This window comes from Emydura macquarii, unplaced genomic scaffold (genome assembly GCF_026122565.2).
Source record: "Emydura macquarii macquarii isolate MOO-44397 ecotype Brisbane River unplaced genomic scaffold, CSIRO-AGI_Emac_v2 contig_561, whole genome shotgun sequence".
Taxonomy (NCBI): domain Eukaryota; kingdom Metazoa; phylum Chordata; order Testudines; family Chelidae; genus Emydura; species Emydura macquarii.
In genome coordinates, this window is record NW_027130698.1 from 11241354 (window position 1) to 11262861 (window position 21508).

General features: G+C 39.8%; 1 protein-coding gene across 1 annotated transcript; it reads left to right on the forward strand.

Annotated features, from left to right (window-relative positions):
* Window positions 1–4402: 4402 nt before the first annotated feature.
* On the forward strand, window positions 4403–6054 carry LOC137147648 (protein phosphatase 1 regulatory subunit 3E-like). Its single transcript, XM_067539954.1, has one exon. It carries the CDS (start codon window positions 4491–4493, stop codon window positions 5433–5435), a length of 945 nt encoding a protein of 314 aa, XP_067396055.1. The 5' UTR covers window positions 4403–4490; the 3' UTR covers window positions 5436–6054.
* Window positions 6055–21508: the final 15454 nt, after the last annotated feature.

Below are 21508 nucleotides of genomic sequence, written 5' to 3' on the forward strand. Positions count from 1 at the left end.
CCAAACTGTACATACAGTTGACATGCAGTGTAGTTGTAGCCATGTTGGTTCCAGGATATTAGAGAGACAAGGTGGGTGAGGTAATATCTTTTACTGAACCAACTTCTGTTGGTGGGAGAGGCAAGTTTTCAAACCACACAGTTTTTCTTGCAGACCTAGAGAAGAGCTCTGAAAACCTGTCTCTCTCATCAACAGAAGTTGGTCCAATAAAAGATATTAACTCTACCCACTTTGTCATACTATTGACAATCATTTCAGTATTTTGAATGATCTGTTCCATTTAAAACGTTTTAAAACGGCATTTTCCACAAAGATACTATTTTCAGATAAAAACATACTATATAAATCCCTATCAATATTTCCTTCCAGGGCGGGCCAAGATAGGACTAGTGATTTAATAATTAGTCTGTTGACGGCATTATCCTTTAGAAAAATGCCCTGGGTTCATGTCCTAAATACATCACTGTAAAAGATGCTTGTTCAGCAGTTGACCTTTACAGTGACACAGACCACTTGTCAGCCATACAATGTTACACTTGAACTCCTGCCTGCTCAAATCTTCAATAGTTGTGAATAAGTCAGGGTTTACACAGATGTATGGATGCCTACAAACCCTAAATGGTGTGTACACAGCAGATTGCACGTGTGCTGTTCTTGTACATGCAGTAGTGCATTCATGCTTCTAAGAATTTGAGCCTTGATGTGTATATATTTACTGTATATAGAGTTGGTAGCACTTCCTGTTATTAAGGTTGCTCAACACTTCCCATTATGCAACCCTGTTTTCTGTTGCCTTTAACTGTGTCAAACTTTAACTGTTTGGATTGAAATTTTCCATGCTGGGTGTCTGCCTTTGGCTGAATTTTTCTGGAAAATTTCAGCCAAAATGGTTCAACTGTTTCTAAGAGCAAGGCTAGGGAAAAATACATTGTTTTGCCCACTTTCAAAAATTCTGGTGACGTTTTCTTTAGAAAGCTCCTGTACCTCCATGCATTGGAGCGGGGACTTGAAATTTAGTAGAGGGATGTCTTTTGTATCAGGGATATTCGGTTTATTGGCTCTGTGAAGATCTTTTCAAATTTGCCCTTTGCAATATCAGTTTGCACATCTCAGTAGAGGTGTTTTAGATTTTAGTAGTTAAATTCCCCAATGAGTCTGTCTACACTGACAGTGTTGTAGTAGTTGAAACTGTGAGCTGTGCAGATGGGCACCAGAACTGAAAGCAGTGACATTGTCTCTCCTGTGTTCTGAATGACTCTCGCCCCCCCCCCCCACAACCTTAATTCTGGCATTTCATAACTTTTTTGACCGCTTGACTTTGCAACCTTAGTAATGTTCTTTTAACATATTTTGTGTGTAATACTGTATTTATGTTATAGTTAATTAAATATTATTGACTAAATTGTTGGTATTCATAATAGTAATATCTTACTTTAAAATGGCACTTGTCATTCAGAAGAATTGGCCATAAGATTCTACTGATTGTGTATATATAGGGATGAAAAGATAGCATTTGTGCAGGATTCTTGCTCTTGTGCTGTCTAGTGTAAGACAGATAGAACTCATGAAATTGTATACTTTAAGATCCCTGAGGACTTCAGTTGTGGGTCAGGGCATAAGTCAAGCCTCCTGCTAAGGTGACTGTGCTACTCAAGACTAAAACCACCATTCTTGGAATCTTCCAGTCTATATTTTCTTGACGGGCTCAGGAACTTAGGCCTGGTTTTTACTCTCACAACATTGTTGCCATAATATATACCTCAAAGGTGTCATGTAAGGTATCATATGTAAACAGGTGACATGCTGGTCCCAAAAATCATGGTGTGTTGTATGTATGGGTTGGTACAAAGAGTTATAGATATGTGCTGGAAATAAGTTCTTAAAATGTGTTTGGGAGGCAAAGCATAAAATCCACCCTGCTCTGGACAAAGGAACGTGTATTTACCTATCTGACCAGGTTGGCTACAGGCAGAGTAAAACAGAAATACATTTACGTGTAAGTGTAAACAAAGCTATCAAGCTAACAAATGGGGAAGAAGACCGTTTAACAATCAGCCTGGGGGGACAGAAACTGCACCCCAGGAATCACTTTCTGGCTCTTCAGGCAGAGACTATGGACTTTAAGACATATAAGGGGAGCAAAAAGGCCAGTTATTGATCCATGACTGAGGGAAGAGAGGGTACAGCACCTTTCAAACCTATGAAAGTTGGATCCCTCGTCTAGAATGCTCAAGATGATGGCGCTCTTTATACCCTTCAGCTAAGTTGCTAAAATCTGGTTTGAAGCAGTTTATCTTTGCTATTTTTCTTTCCTTTAATCCTTTTCTTTCTGATCTCCTCCCCCATTCTTGGTAACCAGCAGGCAGTGGGAAGATTTGTGCATGTTTCTTTTAAGACAGTTTTTTCTTTATCTTGTTCTTTATTAGTTACTTTTTGAACCAAACATCATTCCCATACTACATTCTAGTCTTATAACTTATTCTCATGGTCTTCCTTTATTTGCAAAATAGGGGCTTTTCCTTCTTACTAGCATATTATTTTCTTAACCAAACTTAAGCTAACTTAATTATCCTTACACTGGGATTCGCTGACTGTTTCTTGCAAGACAAGGTTTAGACTAGCCGAGTCTTGAATAGTTTGCTGGCAAGGCAGACAGCCTGCTGTATTTGGGAGCAGACACACAATTGAGCAGAAGCAATGCTTTCACTCCTGCTATGGTAACAGAAGGGTAACACAGTAGCTCAGTTTTGGGTGTCCTGAACACAATGTCACAGACTCCAAGAAGTTGTCTTGTGTTCTGATGGCCTCTTGGAAGCCAGCCCCTAGAAAGACTTAAAATTAAAAAGTAGAAATGGTCTATGGTTTGGTGCAAGCAAGGCCAGATAGATCCTTTTACTTGCCTCTTGAAAAGTTTTTCTTCATCTGTCTGAATCTACCTTAAAGTTTAATTCCAGCCAGATTCATTTGGCAGCTCTTTTGGCCTACTGTAAATTAATCAAAGATATGTCAATGTCTCTGATGCCCCTTGTCAGCTCCATGTGCTGATTTACACTTCTAAAAGCTTCTTGTCATAGGATATTAATATGGGCTTCTATAATCTTTACTCCAAAATTCAAGTGAAGAGATAAAAAAAAAATAAAGCAGGCAGGGGTTCATGCTGTTTCTCTGAGGCATTCATTGGGCTAGTCAGAGAGAACAAGGGCCAGCACAGGAAGGCAATGTGAGGGACAAGAAAGGGAGACAATTATTGGACTCATGTCTGTTAGCTCCCTGAACCTCTTGTGAGAAAGGGCTGCAGTCTGGTCTTCATTAAACTATAATTCACCTGAATGCCAAGTCTCAATCTAATTAACTTCCTAAAGGATCAAACTGTTCTATTTTGTAATTAATCTTCCTTGTTTAAACTGGGACCTAGCTTTTATTACAAACCCAAATCTCTAGCTGGACTGTAGCTTGTGTATGTTATTCAGCAGACGTATTGTAAACACATTATAACAGATTAGCAGGGTTTCCTTCTTTAATATGTACAGGACCGGATCCAACTTGCAAGCCAGCTCTTTCTTATCAGGTCATTTTCCCTTTCAGAGCTCGGCTTTGCATTGTCCTTGGCGCTGCTATTTTTGTAACAGATCGGATGGGAAGAGTGGTGTAGCAGTGTACTGTAATGCTTCCATTGAGGAAACCCTACCAGGCTACCCCTCTTTTTTTTGGGGGGGGGGTCCTTGAGGAAAGACTCAGCATAGGAGCATAAGGAAAAGGGGATGGAAGAATCTTGATAACCAGGGAAGAGGGTGGAAACAGCTGGAGAAGAGAGGGGAAGATTTTTGACGGGAAGATGACAAGGGAGACGGCGGAGTAGGAGGGACAGGATGACGGGGTGGAGAGCAGAGTAGCGATGAGGAAGGATGACACAAGGACGGAGATACGTATTTTGCTGCATGACTCCAGTGCGTCAGCAGCGGCTAGGGAGTCGGAGCGCGTCACAGACAGTCTCCCCCCAAATCTTAACGGATGCTGCAGTGCTACCGCTACAACGCAGGCACATGCAGCTGTCTGGAAACAGACCCCGGCAGCAGCATCATACACCAGGCTCCGGTGAAAACCCAGCAGGAGCGGCCAGAGCTCCGAGATCAGCGGACAGCATTTCTTAGACCCCGACCAGACCCAGCAGCTGCTGGAGCGAGAAGAGCACCGGCCTCCCCAGGAACGGAAGCATCACACAGGAGACTCTGACATCGTCCCAGCTGGGCTCGCCGCTCGGCACCATGCACTAGGCTCCCACAGAGACCCAGAAGCAGCGGCTGGATCGGGCGGTATCATGCACTAGGCTCTGTCTGGCTGCCTGGTGCCCGGCAGAGCGGCGGGGCCCTTGGGCTTCGCACGAGAGCCAGCAGCAGTCGCAGGCACTGGGAGCTCGGGGCAGTAGCATGCATTAGGCTCCGGCACACAGCCCGAGCACAGCCCGCCCCGCGGATCCTCGTCGTCCCCCCATGGATAAGGCGACGTCGCTGCACACTTCGGTGCCCACGCCTCCCCCTCGGCTCTACCTGCCCCGGAACTTCAGCTGCAGCGCCTGCCTGTATGGCAGCCTGGCCGAGCAATGCAAGGGCGACTGCAGCCCGGAGCCCGAAGGGGAGCCGGCTCCCACGCCCGTGGTCCGAGAAGCGGCAGCCGCCGGAGAGAAGCCCCAGCCTTCCCGGGGCCGGGAGCCCTCGGTGCCTCCTGTCCCCCCCAGCCCCACGCTGCGCCGGCGAGCCAAGTCGCTGCCCACGCCCGGCGAGCGCAGCCTGCGGCCGGCCCTCCAGCAGAGCCCGTCCCGCAGGAAGACGGTGCGCTTCGCCGACTCGCTGGGCCTGGAGCTCATCTCCGTGCGCCACTTCTGCGAGGCCGACCTGCCCCGGGTGCCGCTGCCCCTGCCGGCCCGCGCCGCCGACCTGCTCAAGACCAGGAAGCCGCCGGCGCTGGGCGAGCTGGAGCCGGTGCTCTTCGGGCCGCCGGCGCCCTTGGAGCCGCTCTTCCCGCCGCAGCCCGGCGCCAGCCCCGGCTTCGCGGAGCGGGTGCGGCAGCACAAGGTGAAGCTGGAGTGGGTGCGGGCCGAGGCCGCCGGCCTGCGCGGGGCCGTGCGCGTCCTCAACCTGGCCTACGAGAAGGCCGTCTCGGTGCGCTACACGCTCAACCGCTGGGTCAGCTGTGCCGAGGTGGCGGCCGCCTACCTGTCGCCGGGCCCGGCCGACGGCCTCACCGACCGCTTCGCCTTCCACCTGCCGGCGGCGGCCGCGGGCGGCACGCTGGAGTTCGCCGTGCGCTACCGGGTGGCCGGCACCGAGTACTGGGACAACAACGAGGGGCTCAACTACCGGCTGCGGGGCCGCCCGCGGGCCGCCACCTCCCCGACCCAGGAGCCCGACGGCGGCGCCTGGATCCACTTCATCTGAGCGGCCTGAGGCCGTGCGGCTGGACCATTGTGTGTCGCCTGCCCTCTCCCAGGGGGACCCGATCTCCCTCACCCCCTTCCCTCCGGGACCCAGGCCACCTGAGCTGCCTCCGCGCCCTCCCCTGACTCGGCACCCTCGGCGGCCGCGGGGCGCATTTCACACAGCAGGCTGTGCGAGGCATTTCCCGCCATGGACGTGACAGGGACCCCTGGAGCATCGAGCGGGTATCTTGCGAGATCCAGGGGCTCCCGCCCGCCGGCTCGCTGGCACAGGCGGACTTCGGTACATCCAGCCCACGAGGAGTTATGTGGCCAGGGACTGGGGAGCAGGAGCGAGCAAGTAGGGTTTGGCAGGTCCATCCAAATCTTTTTTTATTCCACTGAGAAATTGTACTCGGTGTACTGGAAACATTGCTGAGGAGCTTTTCTACGCGATCTTGGGGAATCTGAGATAGTTTTCAATATTATCTAGTTACCTTCTCCTGCCTTGTCATTTTTCCGCTCCACTGTAATCCTACCACTTCTCTCAAAGGTATAGTTTGCCCAGCAGTTAGTCAAAGTCTCTTAGTTTTAAAATGCTTGTTTATATATCACTAGAAGATATTTTTATTTGCATTCTGTTTACAAATAAATATAAATTATATATATTTTCTATTTTACTAACTTTATTTAGGGGGAAACATTTCAAACTTCTTTGAAAGAATCAACACAAAATCAAAGCAAAGCATAAGAAGTGTGGAAGTTCTATACAGTAACTTGTGAGTTCCACCATATCTTCCTCCTCAAGCTTGCTATTTTTCTTATTATAGTAGAGGTTGCAGTAAAGTATGGATTGGATAATTCCAGAATAATCTAGAACAAATTCTGCTTTTATGTGGCCTCTAGTTGCTAGTCAGCACTGGGAACCTGGAGTGCAAGCAAGTCAGCTCCAGTGTTTTCAGGACCAAATCCAGCTCCCAGTCAAATGGATGGGACTTGGATCAGGCCTTAGAAGCATAGAGGACAAATATGATAATGGCCTGATCCTGCATCCCTAGCTCACTTGAGTAGTCATACTGAAGTAAGGCCCCAATCCAGCAAATTCATAATCAGCTGGACCCCTGCTCAGCGCCCCCTTGATAACAGTGAGGTTCTATGTAGGCACAAGAATTAATTCATGTGTGTTACTTTGTTATTGATTGGGACCTTATTTCGGTGAGCAAAGACTACAGAATTGGACCCAAACCAATGCTGAGTGTTGGAGCCCAGAAGATCCTTTGCACTAGTTTATTTCTCATGCTTCAAAAAATAATTCCTCAATTTAGAATAAAGTTTTTCATTTTTAGAACTTTGTTTTATCTAATTACAAATGTTTAGAAGAATGCTGAGAAAGCACAGTACTGTTAAGATTCAATTCTGCTGTATCCACGTAGTCCATTGCACTGTGATTTCTGCATTAAAACACAGTCAGTTAAGGGTTAGATTTGCAAATACACAAATGTGCATGTGCTTGCAAGTGTAACTCCAAATGCAGTCTTGCAAGTCCATGTTTGCATACAGAATATGCACCCTCATATCAGACACATGAAAACTGGCACATGAAAATCTAGGCTATAGACTTCCATCATTGGTGCAACCAATTTAGCGTTAAATAGTTTTTAATTATTGTACACATTTTGACAAATATTGGGAAATGTATCTGGTTTTCAAAAACTTATGTTTAATTGATAATTGTTTTTAAAAGTAATATATTTTTGTAAATATTTATGTAAAAATCTGATGTGGTTCAGTGGGACTGCTCACATGAGTAAAGTTAATCTTATTAACTGTGAACCAGGCCTGTATATTTTTTCCCATTTTAAATTTTACTGAGAAGGTTAGCTGAATATGAATTATGTTGGCGCCAAATTTGGGCCCTGATTCTGCAAACACTTATGCTTATGTGTGTTGGGGGAAATGGTACTCATGTAAGTGGTAAGACTGACTTCGATGAGACTGTTCTTGTGAACATGGGCTTTGGGATCAGGCCCTAAACTTTTTGGATCCTTTATGTATTGCTTTAGGATGGAGTTTTATGGGCATTTGTATATATTCTTTAGTAAGACTTTTATGTCAGTAGTAATAGTCAAATCTCCAAAGCAGCTTGATCTAGCATGATGCTGAGTTCCCTCAACTTCTGTTGTCTTCAGTGGGAGGTAGGAGCACTCAGCATCTCTCAGATGGTGCTCTGCATCTCGCAGGATGATTCCCAAGGTTTCCAGTTTTTGGTTCGGTTCAGATAAGGGTCCAAAAGTATTCTACGGGGCATAATAGCCAAAACAGCCTTTCTCATGGTATTAATGTAATTTTTTTTATTCCAAACCAGTTTTCCAATCCTTTATTGTTAATAGAGACCTAGTAATACAAATTTATTATCAAAGTCCTATTGTGTATTTCACAATTTGGAATATTTAGGCTCTGATCCTGCAAACATTTATGCATGTACTTAACTTTATGCACTGAGTGTAAAGCAAAGCATGTGTGTGTTTGTAGAATCAAGGCCTTAAATTGTTCATGATTAAATTACATAAGGAGGTATATTTTGTATAAGGAAATCTTATTTTTGTTCAGTTAACCTGTTTTATGTTTTACCTGCATTAGTATGAGAGAGGGAGACTGAGTATTATCCATTTAAAAGTGCTTTTTGAAAATAGAATAAACACCTGGCAGACATCTTTCTATGTATGTGTTATGGCTTTCTGACACAATTTTGCTTAGATTTTTTGTAACACATGCAGTCATACAAATGTCTGTTGTTCAGATTAATAATCATATGGAAAAACTGCTAATTGGAAAAAAATTGACTAGTATCTACTCATTGAATAGTCTCTACCCATATAAAAATAATGTATGCTATTATTTGTTTATGGAGATTGAAAAGTTTTACTGTAACACAATTTTTAAATGGCTTTGGAAATATGAAAACAATGACAAAATCATTTTCAGCTCTGAAGGACTTTAATTATAGTGATTTGAAACGGTTATCTTAAAGGTGCTTGATTACTGCAGTGTCTATAGATCTTTAATTGTTAAAAATTTTTATTCTCAAAGTGTATCTTAATTTTTTTAATTCAGAAAATCTATAAAGGATGTACATGCACCACATTTTTATTAGCGGGTTATAGTTTTACCTGGTTTAATAATCAACACACAGTAGTTGTGACTTTTGGGCATGAATTGCTGTCCTTATTTAGCTGTTGCTTTCAGCTGTAGCTTGCTTGCAGAATTGGGGTATAAATGTGTAAGCTGTGTAATACTGCTGAGATACTTACATTATTGATTTTGTTCTATTATTTTATTACCAATTTTTCAAATATAAATGGAAGGTGAACTTCTTAAATATGCAGCAAAGCTAGAAGAAGTGTTTTTGCAAAGCTGGTTCTTGGATCCTGCAAACACGTATGCACATGCTTAACTCTACGCATGTCAGTAACTTTGTTGACTTCAACAGATGGTAGATTGATGTCAGTGGGACTATGCATGTGCTTTAAGTTAAATGAGTGTGCGTTTGCACAGTTGGATCCAAATATGTAAATACAGGCAGGAGTTTTCTAAAAGCTTATATTAAAGTTTAGTTATTTACAATCAGCTACACAGTGTGTATCTTTCCAGATTTTGGGAAGCTGATATTGGGCCCATTCCTGCTTTGACTGAAGAATTTTACCATTGATTTCAGCAGGAGCAGGCTCCTAATGCATTGTTGGGTATTTAAATCATATCAGCGATATGCTAATGTTACACTATTTTAATTGTACATTGAGTTAGTTTCATATTTATTAAAATAATTTATTTTTCAGGAGGATTTATTTAGACTTTCAATAACCTTTTTTAGTTGAACTGATAGTGAGCATTTTCCCCAACTGCAACATTTATGTATGATTACCATCTATTTATGTGCTCAGTCTAATACTATATCTGGATTGCTACATAGCACTGTGATATGTAGGAGAGGTAAACCTGAAAAAAATCTAGCTATAGAATGGCAGTCGATGTAAATATTGTAAATGTGACAGCTTTGAAAAAAACTGGGCCTGAATTTGCTCCCTTTGTAGTCAGTATCAAAACTTCCATTGACTTTAATGGCAGCAAAATCAGGCCTGTTTTTAAAAACCAAATGTGTACAGTATATATTCTCACAAAACAAAGATGATACTATATTGCCAAGGTAAAGCATTAAAAGTATTTTTAGGAATATATGAATGTTTTGCAAGGTGATATTTTCTAGAAAAGTTGTCAGCTGTGAGTTATGTCTCTCTACCACACAATTCTTTCCAACTGATATTAGAATGACCTTGCCAAGGCAATTAACATTTAATGACATATTTTACTTTCAAGTAAAACTATTCATTATTTTTGTCTTTCATAGATGTAAAAATGTATCTGTTATTTACAGTGCAACAATTGTAGCTTTATGAAATGTGCCATGTTATGTATTGTGCAATATAATGGTACTTCATACCGTAAGTCAAATTGTACTGTATGTATGATGCACATTGATGTCTGCTGCTTCACATTTAACTGTGGATTTGTTACATGTGATTCTAATGCCTTTTATGCCTATATTTTCCAGCTCTTTCTGTCATAATTAGAAATCCTTAACAGAATGCCAGGAAATATGACACTCAGGTAACTATAAACTAAACCTCAATTAGCTAATCATAGTACTGCCCATTAGTATTTAAAATCAATGACTGAAACATTAGCAGAGTCAATTTCAGTATAATTATTTAAGATAAGCTAATTTTTACTTGCATATAGTTACAATACTCAGATCATAAAAATATATTTTTGATTATGGATATCTGTGCCTACATGTTGTTAAACAAAAGGATAAACACACAATTGATTTTGTGTATCGGGAAAATGAATCCTTGGAATGAACAGATGTTTGTTCATACATAAGATTGACCTTTTATCAAATACTTGAAGCATGTTTTGATAGAGCTTACAGACAAAAAGCTGTTAAATCTATATAATTCTAAATGTAAATTAATCTGCAATAACATTAATAATTTGTTTTATAACATATGTTCAAACATAAAATGAATTTTTAGGTGCCTTTCAAAGATGACTAGTAAGAAATTTAATGTGCTCCTTAATTATTTTTCTTATTTTCTGAACAGTCTATTTATTGCTTTCCCATTAAAATGCAATTTATAACAAAAACCTAAGAATTCATACTAATCTGCTGATACTTTTTCTACTGTGCCAGCAGTCCAGTGTCTGCAGCAGCCAGAAAGATTAGATATTATTTCCCGTATTGTAGTGAAAGGTGTTCAAATGAGAAATGTGTCTTCCTGGTAGTCCTATAAAACCATGTCATTGTCATGTCTAGAAAGTAATACTGTGACCATAATTTATGTTATAAAATATATTTATTCAACATGTGCATCTCTTATAAAGATATAATTCTAAATATACTAGGTGGAATCAGAAATTCTAGTTTTTTATGAGAATGATGTGTGTAGCGTTTACCCCTCCTTTCAATGTGTGTTTCAATTGTTTGTGTAGTGCATAGTACATATCATTATGTTTATGGATGGATTTCATTTGTTTGCACAGTCTGTATCACGAGATTCAAGTGCTCACTATAAAGAATATGTTGTCGCTTAACAAAATTTCTTCTACCTTTAAATTAATGTGCATGGCTTTTTAGCAGAACATTAATGAGTTTGTATACTGTCAGCAACTCATTTGTGCAACCTCTGATATATGAAAGGATCACCAGTTAACATACTGCTGTAACTACGTATTGAAATGAAAGCTTGTTAGTTCTGAAGTTGTTCTAAAGCTTGTTAGTTCTGAAGTTGTACAAACGTTTTCACTATAAGGTTAGGGAGTGGAAATAGTCAAATTTGCTGTAAAACACAAAATGTGTATTGTCTTATAATACTTAACAATAGCATGCAGAATAAAAAATGTTCTTGACATAATACATACCACTAGCAATTCCAAAGAACATAGTCAAAGAAATTATCATTAAATGTGAATTGTTCTACTTAAAAATGTATGAGCTTTGTTCTAGTAAAATGCAGGCAAAAAGCCTCCATATCCTGTGTAAGCATCTTTATACCAGGGATTTTTTTTCTATGCAATATTGTGGTACACCTATTTTTGTAGAGATTAACTTGAAATGTTAGTTAATGTTCCTGCATCTGTCTGTTATATCTGTAGTGCCATATTAAAGGGCTTGGTAAGAAAAACGTATGTCTTAAATAGTGTTTGCATTGTGGGCCTTATCCTGCTCCTGCTGCAATCAATGGCAGAACTCCAGGCGACTTCAGTGGGGCAGGATCTCGTCCTTTATAACTGATAATAATAAAATAGCATTTTAGAAGGTTGAGTATATAAAATCCCTTCTGCAATGCTGTTAAAATAAGCTACTTGGTTTGAGCCCCCAAAATATGGTATTATCATCATTTATTAATATTGTAATATTTATTATTTTATACTTTTTATACCTTAAAATACACTGAGTAGTATTAAGGCTTTGATCTAGCAAAGTTCTTAAACTTGTGCATTATGTTAAACACAAATAGTACAATTGAGGTCAGTGGACTACAGTCATGTGCTTAAGTGCTTTGCTGGTGTGGACCTTAACAAATTGTGGCATTGATCCTTCAATCAGATCCATCTGAGCAGTCCCTGTGGGTGAAATCCATTTATTTCAGTAGGTCCAGGACTTTACCCTTTCATAATCAAAGGGACTCTACTCCAATGGAAAGGCCTGCCTGCATGGATCCAATTGCAGGACTAGGGCCTATATTAAGGAGTCTTCCACTCTTAAAATGGTTTGAATCAAACAAACTTCGCTCTTACAACTGTTACATAAATTGTTTCTCTCACTAATCACAAAAGAAGATACTAGCTGTTCAAGACAGCATTCTTTTAGCAACATATGCAATTTGTTGTAATAACTTTCGTTATATATTTTGATTCACTTTGACTTTATTAAAAAAAAGTTGTCTCCTGAACATAGACTGGTAAATTGGGTTTGATTTTAGTATTTTCTGTAATGTTTACACTTCAAAAGTTAATCTTGGTTTGCTGTTTCTAATTTAAAAAAAAATTATTTCATGTCAATAATATAAAATGTTGGTTCTGGATTTTTAATGCCTTTGCTCTTTTTGAAGCCTGTGAATAGAAATGTAATTTATCTTGCCTTATAACAACATTACATATCTTGTCTACCTAAGTCATACCTAGTCACTGGTTGTGTCACTATGATGAAAAAGTATATTTATAAACATGTAAACTAATAGTTGTCATTAAAGATGTGTGGTACAAGCTGTGAGTGTGATAATTATAAACCTATCTATTGAACTGACAAGCTATGAAGTTCTGTTTGTTGCAGGTTGTAAAAAATAATCAATAGCCAAAATTTGTACTCTTGTACTTCCATACAAACTGTTTGAAGGCAATGGGCCCCACATGTGAGGGCAGACTTATCCCTTTGGCCTAGATTTTCAAAAGTTCCCAGAACCTACTATTGGTGCCAGACTTCCAGAGGCACTTGTCTCCCAGCAGCTTTGAGTATGTTCTCAATAGGAGCTGTTGTGTGCTGAACTCCTCTGAAAATCTGGGCTTTTCTGTTACTGTATGTAATGTTAAGTATTACCATCTGCAAGGAGTTTTCATGTCAGGTTCTAAGATGGTATAAATCAATGTAGCTACCCTCATACTCTCATATCACAGCACATTTTACCTGCACATTTTATATCACAGCACATCTTACCTACTGACATATTCAACACAGCATTGTCTCACTCCATAGGTCAGATGCTCATCTGCACTCAGGAGGGGAGGCAGCAAAGGAGTTCTCTGTGTCTTTTCAATCCTGGGGATTGGTTTTGCGTGAGTATAATCCCTAGCATAAGTATTTAGCTGCTCCAGTTATCAGGGCATGTTCTAGCTGCTAGAAAGTGAAGGGACACTTTCTTTTTGAGGGGTGGAAGTGGTAAGGATGGAAGGTGTGAAAGGAATTCTGTGATTTGTTTGTTTGATGTTAGAAATATAACTAATATTTACTATCATTTACCCTGGCTGCTGGAGGACCACTTGGTGGCTATACTGAGCTTCTGCACTTCAGCTGTGCTATTTAATCAACACATCCTTCTCCCCAAGTTTTGATTAAGCATTTCCCTCTCAATTGCTCAGCTCTCAATTTTTACCTCTCTTGTAACATCTTAGTTTCACTAGTTCTCACAGTCATCTGTAGTAGATAAGACCTGAATTTCTAATGTAAAATACAGATAAAAACCTTTCTTTGACAAAAACAAGGCTTTCTTTATACATGGGGAAAAAAAAAACAAAGATAAAAGGAGGGGGGATGGGACAAGCCTAGTCTGTATTTATTTTTCTTTTGTAGCTTTAAAAGAATGGGAACTACTGGATGCAGAATCCGCAGTAGTTTGACCTTTTTTGTGTGATAGCAATAATAACTAACGTTCCATGACTGATTTGTAGCATTGGGCATATCATTTTACAAGAATGTACACTTAAATGTCTTCACTTTTTCATTCTCTCTTCACTGTTGTTTTGAAAAGGCATTAAACAAAAGATTGCCACTAATCTCATCTTTTCTCCAATGAGTGTGCATATGTTTTGTGATTAACAATAAGAACGGCCATATTGGGTCAGACCAATGATTCATTTAGCCCAGTAGCCTGTCTTCTGACAGTGGCAAATGCTAGGTGAATAAACAGAACACAGCAATTATCAAGTGATCCATCCTCTGTCATCCAGTTCCAGCATCTGGCCAGTCAGAGGTTTAGGGACATCTCAAACATGGTTGCGTCTTGGCTAGTAGCCATTGACAGACCTATCCTTCTGGACTTATCAAATTTTTTTTTGAACCCCATTATACTTTTGATCTTCACAACATCCCCTGGCAATGAGTTCCAGAGGTTGACTGTGTGTTGTGTGAAGAAGTACTTCCTTTTTTTGCTTTAAATCTGTTGCCTATTAATTTCATCAGGCCACCACTGGCTCTTGTGTTATGTAAAGGGGTAAATAACACTTCCTTATTTGCTTTCTCCACACCATTCATGATTTTATAGACCCTTATCATATTCCCCCTTAGTGGTCTCTTTTCCAAGCTGAATAGTTCCAATCTTTTTAGTATCGGCTCATATGGAAGCTGTTCTGTACACCTAATCATTTTTGTTGCCCTCCTCTGTACCTTTTCCATTTCTAATATAACTTTTTTGATCAGGGGAGACCAGAACTGCACACAGTACTAAAGGTGTGGACATACCTGGAATTTATATAGTATCATTGTGCTATTTACTTTCTTATTATCTATCCCTTTTTTAATGGTTCCTAACATTGTTAGCTTTTTTGACTGCTTTTGCAGTGAGCAGATATTTTTCAGAGAACTATCCACAATGTCTTCAAGATCTGTTTCTTGAATGGTAACAGCTAATTTAGACCCCACCATTTTGTATGTATAGCTGGGATTATGTTTTCCAATGTGTATTACTTTGCATTTATCAACATTGAATTTCATCTGCTATTTTGTTGCCTAGTCACCCAGTTTTATTAGATAGATCCATTTGTAACTCTTTGCAGTCTGCTTTGGATTTAATTATCCTGAGTAATTTTGTATTGTCTGCAAACTTTCCTTTCTCACTATTTGCCCCTTTTTCTAGATCATTTATGAATATGTTCAGCGGCACTAGTCCCAGTACAGATCCCTGGAGGACTCTCTCCATTCTGAAAACTGAACAGTTATTCCTACCCTTTGTTTGCTATTTTTTAACCAGTTACTGATCCAGGCAAGGACCTTCCTTCTTATCCCATGGCTGCTTACTTGTTTAAGACCCTTTGGTCAGGGATCTTCAAGGCTTTCTGAAAGTCCAAGTACACTATATGTACTGGATCACCCTTTTCCATGTGATGGTTGACCCCCTCAAAGAATTCTAATAGATTGGTATGGCATGATTTCTCTTCCTTGTTTACTCTTTCCCAACAAATCGTGTTCATCTATGTGTCTGATAATTCTGTTCTTTGCTATAGTTGCAACCAGTTTTCCTAATACTGAAGTTAGGCTTACTGCCCTGTAATTGCCAGAATCACCTCTGGAGCCTTTTTTAAAAATTGGTATCACATTAGCTATCCTCCAGTCAACTTGAACAGAAGCTGATTTAAGTGGTAGGTTAAATACCAGTTAGTAGTTCTGCAATTTCATATATGAGTTCCTTCAGAACTCTTGGGTGAATACCATCTGGTTCTGGTGATTTATTACTATTTAATTTATCAATTTGTTACCAAACCTTCTCTATTGACGCCTCAATCTGGGACAGTTCCTCAGATTTGTCACCTAAAAAGAATGGCTGAGGTGTGGGAATCTCCCTCACATGCTCTGCAATGAAGACTGATGCAAATAATTCATTTAGTTTCTCAGCAATGGCCTTGTCTTCCTTAAGTGCTCCTTTAGCAGCTCAGTCGTCCAGATTGTTTGGCAGGTTTCCTGCTTCTGATGTACTTACAAAATTTTTTGCTGTTAGATTTTGTGTCTTTTGCTAGTTTCTCTTCAAATTCTTTTTTGGCCTGCCTAATTATGTGTTTACACTTGACTTGCCAGAGTTTATGCTCCTTTTTATTTTCCTCAGTAGGATTTGACTTTCAATTTTTAAAGGATGCCATTTTCCTCCAACTGCCTCTTTTACTATGTTTTTTTTTTAGTCATGGTGGCATTTTTTGGTCCTTTCACTGTTTTTTTTTTTTTTTATTTGGGGGTATACATTTAATTTGAGCCTCTACTATGGTGTTTTTAAAAAGTTTCCATGCAGCTTGAGGCATTTCACTCTTGTGACTGTTCCTTGTAATTGCTGTTTAATTAGCTTGCTCATTTTTGTGTAGTTCTCCTTTTTCAAGTTAAATGCTGCTGTGGTGGGCTTGTTTGGTATTCCCTCCCCCCCATAAAAATGTTAAATTTAATTGCACTATGGTTGATAATACTGAGCGGTGCAACTATATTCGCCTCTTGGATCAGAATCTGTTCTCCACTTAGGACCAAATCAAGAATTGCCTCTCCCCTTGTGAGTCCAGGACTAGCTACTCCAAGAAGCAGTCATTAATGGTGTCTAGAAAATGTATCTCTGCATCCCATCTTGAGGTGACATGTACCCAGTCAATATGGGGATAGTTGAAATCCCCCATTATCATTGAGTTTTCTATTTTTGTAGCCTCTCTAATCTCTCTGAGCCTTTCATAGATACCATCACCATCCTGGTCAGGTGGTGGGTATGTATTCCTACTGCTATACTCCTATTATTCAAGCATGGAATTTCTATCCATAGAGATTCTGTGGTACAATTTGATTCATTGACTATATTTGACAGATAGTACCACGCCCCACCAACACAACTCACTCATTCCTGTATATTTAGTATCCTGGTATTACCATGTTCCATTGGGTATCATCATTCCACTAAGTTTCTGTGATGCCTATGAAATCAATATCCTCATTTAATACCAGACACTCAAATTCACTCATCGTAGTATTTAGACTTCAAGCATTTGTATACAAGCACTTATAAAACTTGTCAATATTTAGTTGTCTTCCTTCATGTGATGTAATTGAATGAGTCCCATTCAATTGACCGTTTCTTACTCCTATCCTCTCCTCTTTACTAGGATAGAGAAAATACCTATTAATAGATCCTCCCCTAAGAGATGTCCCTGTCTAAACCGGGTGCTCCTCCACACCTGTCAGCTTTCCCCCAGCCCTTAGTTTAAAAACGCCTCTTTGACCTTTTGAATTTGACATGCCAGTAGTCTGGTTCCATTTTGGTTTAGATGGAACCCATCCTTCCTGTATAGACTCCTCCTTTCTTCAGTTCCTAATAAACCTAAAACCCTCCTTCTAACACAGTCATTTCATCCATGTCTCATCTTTTTGTTAAAGTAACAGCAAACTATTAACATAAATTATAGATTCTTAAACGCAGTGATCTTCAATAAATTTTCATAATATGCCACTGTTTAAATATATGGATGGAAGATATCTCTTTCAAAGAATGTAAGTTCCGCATCTTACTTCTCTGCTTTAAAGAATAAAGCTCCTAATACTAGTGAAACAGACAGTTCAAAGAAATGTGTCTAGCATTCAATTCAATATAACACATAAATAAAATATGAACTAATAAGGCATGAGGCATAGGCAGTTCTGTTTTATTTTGTCAATATTTTTTTCAGATGACTTTACACTTTCAATCTAAGAGCTAGTCTATGCTTAAAACTTACAGCAGCACAGCTGTATTGGTACAGCTGTGCTGCTGTAAGCGTGCTTGTGTAGATGCATTATGTCTACAGGAGAGAGCTCTCCCGCCGCCTAAAAGAAAACCGCCTAAAAGAGTGGTGGTAGCCATGTTGGCAGGAAAGCGTCTCCCACGGACATGGTGCTGTTCACACTAGCGCTTATGCCAGCAAAATTTATGTTGCTCAGGGGGTGTTTTTTTCACACCCCTGAGCGATAAAAGTTTTGCCAGCCTAATTGCTAGTGTAGACCAGGCCTAAAACTATTATTGCAAACCTCAAAATAATGTCCAGTAAAAAGTTGCTGAGGTTTCAGTGTTACGGATCTGGCTGAGAACTTTAAGAAATTTATTATCGTTTTGTCCTGTCTAATCTCAAGGGGATGGAAGAATGAAAGAAGTACTCAGACCTCAAGGACAATAAAAATCAATGGAATTTGTTACATTATAGATTTTTTTGTGGCTTTATCTTATCCCTGAAAAATATCAGTGCAGAAGTCACTACTAACCAAAATTACCAATAGGGTGAAACAGAATCCCTTCTTGCTAAAATAACTCAGAATATGTGTGGCATTCAGATATCATAGTAATGAGCACAGTAGAGATTAGGGAGAAAATTCCAATGATCACCGAACAATAAGATGAATCCAGATTATACTTTAGTTACAGGAAGGAAAAATAGGTCACCTACAATATATCTCATGCAAAATTTTATGTCACTTGTCATATAATATGCTCATTAGTGTGAATTGCTTATTTCAGGGAAGTACCACTTTCCAGTATATCACATGAACATTAATGAAAATTATTCTGGTTCAGAAATAGTTTTTCTCTTCCACTTTTTAAATAATTCTAAAACAGATCCTTAAAACAAGCAGAATGTTTGGATTCAGAATATTTGGATTATACAGTGATAGCTTTTAAATGACAAATCTCAGAGTTTGTAATTCTACAGAGTTTTAAAAAAAATGAAGACATCCTGTGTGCTGGGTGCAAGTCCAATTTTTTAAATCCTGATTTAGGCAGATAGTTCCAATAAAGTCATTAGGATGATACTTGTAAGTAGAGACTACTTACAAGTGTTTATAGGATTGAACCTCTGGATATTTTTGCTCTTCCCAGGAAACTAAATTGTCAGATTCTTTTCTCTTGCTTTAAGGCTTCTATCATTTACATACTACTGCTATGCATTGTTGTGAACCCACAGGCTCTGTCCTCTCTTGGACACTGGATCTGTGTTCAGGTTCCTTCCTGTTATCCTGTTTGCTGTTTCATAAAACTCTGTTGCTGTATTTCCAGGCAAGTTACCAATTTCTCAATCTTTTAATATCTGGTAGTATATGTAACCTTCTAGTAGTCGTGGGTTGCTGTATATTGAAGAATAACTCTTGTCTACATGGTTCTAAAAGGAGTGCAAAGAATTACGCAGAGTTCTGTAAGGAAAGGATTTTTCCAGCACTATGTACAAATTAGACTATCATCTTCTAGATGGAATCAGCATCATTTCAAACATGCAGAAGTTACAGACTGTAACAATCCAAAGGAGTGTGGTTACTAGTGAGCCCCTCTCCTAACATCGCTTATTATGATCAGACTGAGAGCCACAACAATCCATTGTTAAATGTGTTTTTCACCATCTTGACTGTATGTTTAGAAAGGGAAAAATTAGCTTTACCAAGCATGGAGAAAACAGAGTTAATGCAATCATGCCCTAGAGCAGTGGGGTCCAGTGGTTTCAGTGTGAAGGCCCAATGTATTATTTCAGAAAGGTGAAGGGTTACAAGTAGTACCGTGGGGCATAGTATCATTTGTCTCCCTTTCCTTACATTGCTCTGCAAATCCATTGCTTGAGATTGTCCTGTTTGTTGTCTCTCAATCTCTCCTCTTTCTACCCTATCCCTGGTGGCAGTTTGGACGAAGGGAGACATCCTTATTAAACTTTCATTCAGACTCAGGCAGAGCCAGTTGAGCCCCATTCTGTTTTGCAGGGGTCCCACACCCTGGTAAGGGAGCAGCCTACGGAGCAACCAGAGCTACTGACCTTCTTCCCCAGCAAAGCAGCTAGTAGCTACAATAGGGAAGAGAGAGGAGCTGATAAGTGCACTCCTGGCTCATGCCAGAGCTGCTCATGTGGCTGTAGGGAAGATGTTGAGAAGCAGCTAGGAAAGTAATGTCTGTCCTCTACCTCCTCCCTATAATGGTTAAGCTGATACAAGTATTTCATTTTTAAAGTCACAGCACAGGGAGCATATTTTCAATTCATAATCAAATACAATTTTATTTCTTAACGTAGTTGCCTTAGAAGCCGCCTTTCGGAGCCTCAAGGACTGCAAGTGGTGGTTCAAAGCACTGTGCTAGGCTCTTTCCCATAAGGAATCTGAATTGGCTGCCAATCTGAATTGACTAAAGAAACTTGTGTGATTGTTTTCAGGGAAATCAGCTAAGATCCATATCGCATGAGAGGGCAGAACGTGTGTACTAACGCAGGATGATCTGTTAGCAATGACAAATCTATGGAAATCCATGGAGAAGTGAAAAAACTGTTCCATGTGCATGTTTTGAATGACAGATATTCAAAACACACATACAATCAAGATGAAAATGTAATCTAAGAACTACACCTTTTGTCATGATAACAGAGTACTGATACACTTGCCCAGTTTTATGCTTGCAGCGGAGGAGCACTCAATGTAACTGAGGAGGGGGCTTTGCAAATGTGGCTTTGAGCCTCAGACTGCTTTGGGCTGAGCCTGTCACCAGGACAAGTTAGGGGGCTGTTATAGCAGCCAGGGATTTCCAGGGCATAGGAATGCCTCAATCTTAATCCTTTCAGCAAATTTCAAACCCAGCATTGGCTGCAAAGTGGGGTAATGGTTTAAGAGCTTCGGTGGCAAATCCATGACACTCCCCTACAGATGGGGAATCCTTGTGCAAGACTACTCCTCTGATAATAAGAAATACAGAATCACCCTCCTAGTTTGTGGAATAATTTTCATAGTCAAAAAACAATCTAAATCAAGTTCTGTACCTGCATAAAAATATATCTCTTAGCAAAACACTTTCCATGCCATGAATAATTTAAAGATTGTAAACAAATGTACAAGAAAATGCTCTGATAGCAAATGATGTAGAATACTTGTACTGTTTTAAAACAGAGCCAGCACTATTAGAGTTCAAGTGATCAAATTCTGCATTAGTAGAGAGAGATGGGGTGGGGATATTGTAGTGGAAATTGTAACCAAACCTAAATACCAGTGAATAATCTTTCTCACCAAGGACAGTTCCTCCAGGATAGTGGAACATTTGCAAAACAAAATGATAAGTTATATATGCAGGAACAAAATGTTACCATCCTGCTCAATATACATGATGGGAAAAGCAGGAAAGAACTGTGCATATATTAAGATAACAAATAAGAGCAATACAAGAACTAGATCTGAACAAGGACATTAAGTGAAGATGAACATAAATATATCTTGAAAATGAAATACACACACTTCAAATTCAGCACATTAACTTGCAGATTCCTTTAACTTTGGACAGCTAGTTCATGTGTAGATTTTAAGGCCTGAAGGGATCATTAGATCATCTAATGACCTTCTGTATAACATAGTCCATAGAATTTCAGCTTGTTATCCTATATTGAGCCCAGTTACTTGTGGTTGACTAAAGCATGTCTTCCAGAAAGGCACCTAGTCTTGATTTGAAGACATCAAGAGATAGAAAGTCTGCCACTTCCCTAGCAGTCTGTTCCTACGGTTAATCATCTGTACAATTAAAAAGCTGTGCCTTATTT